This window comes from Onychostoma macrolepis, chromosome 02 (assembly GCF_012432095.1).
Source record: "Onychostoma macrolepis isolate SWU-2019 chromosome 02, ASM1243209v1, whole genome shotgun sequence".
NCBI classification, from domain to species: domain Eukaryota; kingdom Metazoa; phylum Chordata; class Actinopteri; order Cypriniformes; family Cyprinidae; genus Onychostoma; species Onychostoma macrolepis.
The window spans coordinates 8,056,756-8,064,521 of record NC_081156.1 but is presented as its reverse complement, the minus strand read 5'-3'; the positions used below and the strand labels follow the sequence as shown (position 1 = coordinate 8,064,521).

At 32.9% G+C, this 7,766-nt stretch overlaps 1 protein-coding gene across 1 annotated transcript; it reads right to left on the bottom strand.

The window, feature by feature from the left end:
- Positions 1-272: 272 nt before the first annotated feature.
- Positions 273-7,153, bottom strand: rpe65a (retinoid isomerohydrolase RPE65 a). Its single transcript, XM_058756285.1, has 14 exons — positions 7,143-7,153; positions 6,724-6,806; positions 6,139-6,289; positions 5,430-5,537; positions 5,203-5,344; positions 4,968-5,115; positions 4,794-4,875; positions 3,744-3,876; positions 3,468-3,607; positions 2,105-2,234; positions 1,216-1,330; positions 1,000-1,094; positions 804-915; positions 273-418 (listed from the first exon to the last, which is right to left on the bottom strand). Exons 1-14 carry the CDS (start codon positions 7,151-7,153, stop codon positions 273-275), a joined length of 1,596 nt encoding a protein of 531 aa, XP_058612268.1.
- Between the last annotated feature and the right edge of the window lie 613 nt (positions 7,154-7,766).

Genomic DNA, 7,766 nt, shown 5'->3' with positions numbered 1-7,766 from the left:
AAGACAAAAAGTCAACCTACATGTCAAATGGCCTGAGGGTGAGTACATTAAAAGGAGTTTTTCATTATTGTGTGAACTGTCCTTTCAAGGATATTATGATGGTAAAATAATTTTTATGCACTTGCGAAGACCATTTGTAAAAACAAACTTAAAGAAAATCAGAAATGTGCAATACCATAGTTTTATTATTATTAGTTTACAGTGTCACGGTGTATAGTATACAGTAACTTTATCAGCATTGGAGGACTCTATGTTCAGTAAATCCAGCCGTTCTATGGTTTATACATTCCATGGAAGGTGACTGGAGATATGATGTCAACTTCTGCTCTTGCAATCTCAGACAGGTCCTTGGCATTTAAGATCAGGCAAAATGTAGGTCTCTGGGCTCCAGGCGACACCACAATCGTCAATAAGACGCCTGTTAAGCAGTGAAGCATTGAAAAAAGAAGAAAGAAAAAGACCCGTTACACTTTATTTCAACTAAACTTTAGACATTTATACTCACTATAAGTAACTTTGCAACTACATGTCAACTAAAGGTCATTGCACACTGAGTCCGAAACTTTCACACGTTAAAAAATAAACACGACCTCACGTTGTGTCAATCATGTTTACACACTGCCTCCGAAACTTTCATTTGTCATAAAAAAATTTGGATTAGGTTTGATTTTCTGCGTTTTTGCATCCGTAGCATTTTGATAGGAAAGCATGACGAATACGAAAAAACGCATACGACTGGTAGGGTTAGGTGACGTTCTTGCAAAGTTACTTTAATATCTCTGAATATAGCTAATGTCACCCACCATCATCCTCATCCACTCCATCGGGGCTCTGCACAAACAGCGGCTCTGAAGGGTACGAGTCCGGCTCCTGCCAAACCCAGGTCTCCTTAGTCTTCACATTCAGCTTGCAAATCTACGAATCATCAAAGACAGCTTAAAAAATGCATTCTTCAACACTTGTTATGAAATACTGACCAGCTGCCCTGATTATTCATACCCTGTCAGGGATAAAGTGGTTGAGGCCCAGCGCATAGGCGTATGTGTAATTCTTTCCGTTGTTCATTTTGTAGTTGATCTGAGGAAACTCGAAAGCTTTGAGATTGAAAACATATGACAAAACATCACCGTAAGTTTTAATGTCCAGCTTAATTTGAGCTGCATTTTAAACCAAAGGGTATAAAGGATATATATATATATATCAAGTTTGTAGTACCTTGTCGTGGACCAGAGAAAAGCACCTCAGGCTCCAGCCAAATGGTCCCATCAGCGCGCATTGTGGCCGTGGCCGTGGTGTATGGCAGAGACACCAGATTCTTGCCCTGCTCCTCCTGTGAGAAATCAGTGTGAATGATTGGTCTTGAAGCATCAGGATTTTCCTCACATACCCATATAGCAAAACATATATTTTCAAATATATTTTCAAATAAATACATTTAAATTAACTGTCAAAAATGTTTCAAAATATATTTTCATAAATTGATTTTCTACCAATATCTTTTTTTGGCCATTTCTTAGCATAATTTATTTTAAAAAGCATTTTAAATGCATTTATGTTTTTAACACGTGAACATAGAACACATTTAAATAAAGACATTTAATAAAAATCAGCAAGGAACATACTTTACAAAGTTCCAAAAAAAAAAAAAAATACAATATATAAAAAATGAAACATTAAATCATTAGAATTCTAGATCTTTTTGATCTCTAGTAGGCTCTTTTGTATTAGACTAACTGTAAAAGGTCCTTGCACACTGAGTCCAAAATTTTTGTATGTCTTTTTTTGTTTTTTTCCCTATTCGTCATCCTTTTATGACGGACGAAAGTTTCGGAGGCAGTGTGTAAACATGATTGACACAACATGAGGTCGTATTTATGTTTGAACGTGTGAAAATTTCAGAAGAAAAACCTTAAGACTGGAAATGTATTTTCTTTCCCCGAAATACATTTCGAAATATATTTTACTAAATATATTTTCAAATTTAAAAATATATTTTATTGAGCCTGACTGTTTGCATATTTATATTATATTTAGCGTTGAATATATTTTGGCCAGAAAAAAAAAAATGCATATTTTGCAGTATAGGTAAAATATAAATCTATACCCTGTAGGGATCCAGAGGAAGCACGTATCGCCTGACTTCAGGCTGAGGGGCAATCATGGCATTTCTTTTCACCTCATCCCAGTTTGCACGGAGGTTTGCCAGCCACAGGTAGTTGTAGACAAATTCAAAGCTGAAAAATAATAAAAAGTATATTACCTGTTACACGTTGTTAAATGTGAATGATAATAATGGTGATAAATAATAATAAATGCACAACTTAACCCATGCTTATTAAATATTCCTGATGAAAGTCATCAGAAATTACAGTTGTAAATTGGTTTGACAATTTTCACCTTGGTTAAAGATTTCCACCTTGAGATATTAGTATTAAAATCATTCTGATAATACACTGACTTCTAATTAGGCTCTGATTTGAATTAATAATATGAAAAATAATAAACTAAACAATTACATTTGCAGAAAGCAAATGCTCAAAAGGAGCCTAAAATGCCAAATAATAAGCCTTACTAGGGAAAGATCAATTTCCGAAAGCATAAACTTAAAATTACATTTCAGAAGTTGTAACTACTGTATACTAACAGTTAAATATAGTAAGCAAATTCTAAAAAGAATTGTTAAATACAATTTTATTTCTCACATTCTCATATTTATTGTTTATGTGTTTTTGTGAAGTCATAATTTTGCTATAATACTGTTTTGATCTGTTTGCTATTTGCAATAGTTACTTTTTTTTCATAGTGTGATTTTTGGAGATTTGTATTAAAACTATATTCAGCATGAACACAAACATCATTAAAATTATTAATAATAATTAGCGCTGGGCAATGATTAATTGTGATTAATCGCATCCAAAATAAAAGTTTTTGTTTATATAGTATATGTGTGTGTACTGTGTATATTTATTATGTATATATAAAACACACACATACAGTATATATTTTGAAACTATTTACATCATATATATATATATATATATATATATATATATATTTATATTCATGTAATTTATATTATAAATAAAAATATTTAATATATAAAAATAACATATTTTTCTTAAATATATGCATGCATGTGTGTGTATTTATATATGCATAATAAATATACACAGTACACACATATATTATGTAAACAAAAACATTTATTTTGGATGCGATTAATCGTTGCACAGCACTAATAATAATATCAGTATATGGAATGCACAACAATTACAAAATAAACCATACAAAAATATATTGTGCCCATTTTCAATTAGCAGACAATCACAAGTGAGATTTCAATGATATTTTGACCACAGAGCTACGAAACATTCCTGGTTTGGATTTCAGATATCGGCTCACCTTACACTATCCACTGTCTGTAGTTGCTTTAATGTAAGTAAATCATTGTGTTGTACAGTACTCACCCTTTCCAGGCACACAGGTCAACAACAATGAAGCCCGAGTCCTCGTAGCAGTTGATGTGATGGAAAAGACCCATCGCAGCGGTTCTGAATTTATAGTCGATGTATTCTCCTGGATGCTTCCTCGCAATGTGTATCCAAGTCTGCAGAAATGAACACAACATACATCTAAGGTTCCGCATTCAGCATTTACTGTTCTACTCATGAAACATCAGCATCATTGGTGTCAAGAAACCCATGTATTATTATCAAGAAATGGATGAAGAAACAGGAACATACGCCTTTCTCCTCGTCAGATTCAAAGCAGTCCATATAGTTGGATCCTCGGATACTCCAGGCGCTCAGGAACTTCAACAGGTTGATTTTAACAGGCGTCTCAACAAAGACAAAGTAGCTTTCTGTCATCCCAAAACTAGGAAGGGGAAGACATATGGTTAATCAACTGTTGATCTGGCTCCAAATATTGCACATACTGCATTTAAGCAATAAAACACACACCTTCCATCAACAACTCGTTTAAACGCTATATTTACAAAATGCTTACTCCGTTAATGGAAAAAGTTCCAAATGAAACAAAATAAACACTGTGCATATGAGCAACACACATTGCAGGTTTATTTTGTGATGATGAGTAGCTGACTACATTATCACTTACTTAAATGAGCTACACAATAAAGTTTCTTTGGCTAAAGTACTATATCAAAATTTTATGTAAATATTATTATTATTATTAACATTTCATAAAGCAAAACCATGAAATAATATTTGATAAGTTGTAATTACTTGTATACTCACAGTTTGTCAAAACGATGTTTTGTTTAAATGTTAAAAAATATATTTGTTGAATACTCATACAGCATGTTCTCATACTTATTGTTTTATTATTGTAATGTGTTTTTTTTAACTCATAATTTTGTCATAATACTGTTTTGATCAGTTTGCTATTCGCAAAAGTTACTATTTACTATTTTTCAAAGTGTGATTTTTTGTGAATTGTATGAAAAAAATGATTTTTCATAATTGTAAATAAAACAAAGGTACTGGAGTGTGTTTTACAACACATTATTCTTCATAATTTCACATGTAATTCATTAGTTATTACTTGCTATTTCTTTGTGATGAACTGTGAAATTTAACAGCAATTTCTAAGTGAAAACTTTTTTATTTTGTCCTTCAGTGTAGTGTATGGAAGCCAGAACGATTTAAAAAATAAAAACACCAAAATGTATTGTCCTCTTTTGAGTAAATTATGTTTTAGATACTATATTTTCAATGTTTCTCTGCCAGTAGAAATAGTTCCAAATGCAGAATAAATAAATACATAGTTACCTGTGCACATAGGACGGCTTGAACCGCTCCGCACTTGGGAACTGCACAACCACCTTGGATTTCTCAATGGGGTCCGATTTGTCTGAAAGATTTTGTTGCCGTTTAACCAAATGCATTAGATATCATTTAACCAGCATTCATTAAACACTGCTCAGTGACTGTAAGACCACTTACCTTTCTGTTTAGGTGGGATTCGGACGATATTGTAGGCCAGCGAGGCTCCCTTCCCCATGCAGTTTCCGATGTTGTAGACCGTGCCGTCTCTCTCGATGTGCGGATGGGCCGTTACTCCATTTATATTCACATAGTCACACAAGTCAACCTTTTGAAATGATTAAGCAATATTTCTTAGAATGCTGGAAAGATCTACACAATATTTAAATCAATGCACAGTAAATCTTTGTCATACCTTTTTCAAGGTTTCCAAGGTTTCCACATTGACTTTAGTGATAAAATTAGTCTCTGTGACAGCATAAAAATCATCTCCAATAGGGTAAACATTCACTAGGCAGTTGTCTGTCACCTCAACGCCTTTGAAATACGTGAAGAACCTGCCAAAAATGACAAAACGTGAAAATGCTGATGCACCTAAGCATTATGCCCTGCGTGCTGAATTACAGCGATTAATAATCAAACCTGGAGAAGATGTTCTTGCAGGGATCTGGATAAGCACAGGTTCCAAACTCAGTGATTACCACTCGTTTCTCTGTCATAGCACGAACATATGCATCTGTTTTGACAAACCTGTGAGTAAAAATGCCAAGGATAACAGGGTTATTAATTACACTTAAAACTATTACAATAAATAAATAAAAAATAAATACAATTTATTTTGCATTTAAGTTGATATACTAAATTAACTAAAACTAAAATGAAATTAATTAAAACCATAAAATAAAATAAAAGCTACAAAAAATAAAACTTGTAAATAAAACTAAAAAATATAAATAAATAAATAAAAATATAAAAGGAAAATAAATACACAACAAATTAACTAAAACTTTTACTACAATTAAAAGTAAAAATATACAAAAATAAAAATATATAAATATAATAAAAACTATGATTAGAATGTCAATGATACCAAAATATCACTGATAAGTTTTATAAGAGTTAACTGAAGCAGGAAACGGCACAATAACGTAAAGATTATTTGATTATTAAACAAAATGACTAAAACTTGAACTAAAATTGAAATGACAAAAAACAACAATAAAAAAATATTTATAAAAACTATAATAGTATTTTGATACCAAAATAACACTGATAAGTGTTATATTCTTTTCTTTGAAAGATTTAACTGGAGCAGGAAACAACACAATAACATAATAATTATTTGACGTACTTGCGGAAATACGTGACCTGTCCATTGCTGAAATCAAACTTGTGCATGAGGGCCTGGCCATCGAAAAGATGGAAGAAGGGCTCCGACCCGACCTCAAACAAACCGGGACCCAGGCGGAGCAGACTGCCCTTTATAAATGAGGGGATGCGACCTAAAACAAAAAAGTGTTTTTGTGTTGTCTTTCTTTCAGAACTGTAATGATTAACCATACACAGCAAATCATGATATTTTGACCATGTGAGGTTAAATGCAATCCAAGCTGTTTCCAGACTCTGATCCCGAAATGTACATTTACTATTGAAAATCTAGAAAAAAATAAAATAGCAATAAAAAAATATTAAAAAGCACATGCATAAAAAAATGCAGGTGCACAGTTACAAATAAATGTTCATTTGGGAAAAAACACTTGGTTTTTGTCAGGTCAAACAGGCACATCATCTTTTCCTCCTGAAGCTTTTTTTATGCGAGGAATTTGAGTGGTTGATATAAGATATATTTAAAAAGGAACATATTTTCCTCTTTTTTTACCCAGAATATTTTCAGTCAATAAATATGCCAAAAAGCCATGAAAACAGAGGAAAATACCAGTGACGGTTGCTGGAAGAGGTTCGTTTAGCTCCTCCACAGTCTCAAAGATTTTCTTATAGCCTCCAGCAGGGTGCTCAAAACTGAAAAGTGAGGGGAAAAAGTCTATTGTGCAGTATATGTGCTTACATGTACTTACAGTGTACCTACATAAGAAAGTACTGTAATATAAGGTAAGTACATGGGTAGGTTCAAGGTTAGTACCTAGTTATTGTAATTACTGTAATACATACATAGTATGTACATTAGTAACAGGATGTAAAATGTGGTACCCAATTTTTTAAATACACAAAGGAAAATCTGAGAGAATCAGAGCACAGATTTTGCCAATTTACAACATCACTACAGACATGTTTCCAATGACTTAAACATCATAAAGCTTGTGTTATACAGGACAGAATAAAAAGAAGGTGGCTTACCGGCTAGCCATGATTGCTGCTGGGACACGCACGTCTGTGACTCGGCTTGTTCTTGCTGGTTTGTCAGCAGAGCCCTGAGTTTATGGGTTTTTATATTCTATCCTCTTACACAGGTTTACTCTGACTAACTTTGACCGCTGTTACAGCCAGTGACAGCATTTACTAAACAACGAGCCCATTGTACAGGAGCCTGAGATGCCTTTACAATAGACATTCCTTCAAATAGGATTTGAGACTTTCACGCAGCTGAAAGCTGTGATGCAATCAGGTGTACAAAATGTGATTGTACAACAACGTAAGAAACATAAATGAGCTGAAATCAGCTGACAAAACAGCCAACAAAGACTTTATTCAGCTTATAATAATGTTGAAATTCATATGCAGCAGTTTTCATAGTAATGCACACGTGTAACCGAGGTTTAGAATATTTCCACATGGGTTTGAAATCTTTCAGAAGAATATACTGTATATAAAAAAAACCCTGTAAATTAATAGTAAAATAAATATGGATTGCATGACAGAAGTCAGTATATTCTTTTTATATATTTAACACTAACGAACTGTCAAATCTGTCAGTGGCAGGGAAATGCTAAAATAGCCCAACAAAATAAATCAAACAAGCCA

Excerpts from the sequence above, each read along its gene's own strand:
- rpe65a (XM_058756285.1), bottom strand. Across the intron at positions 4,876-4,967 it reads AATCCCACCTAAACAGAAAG|ACAAATCGGACCCCATTGAG; the intron begins GTAAGTGGTCTT and ends AAAATCTTTCAG. Across the intron at positions 3,877-4,793 it reads AAGCCGTCCTATGTGCACAG|TTTTGGGATGACAGAAAGCT; the intron begins GTAACTATGTAT and ends TCCCCTTCCTAG.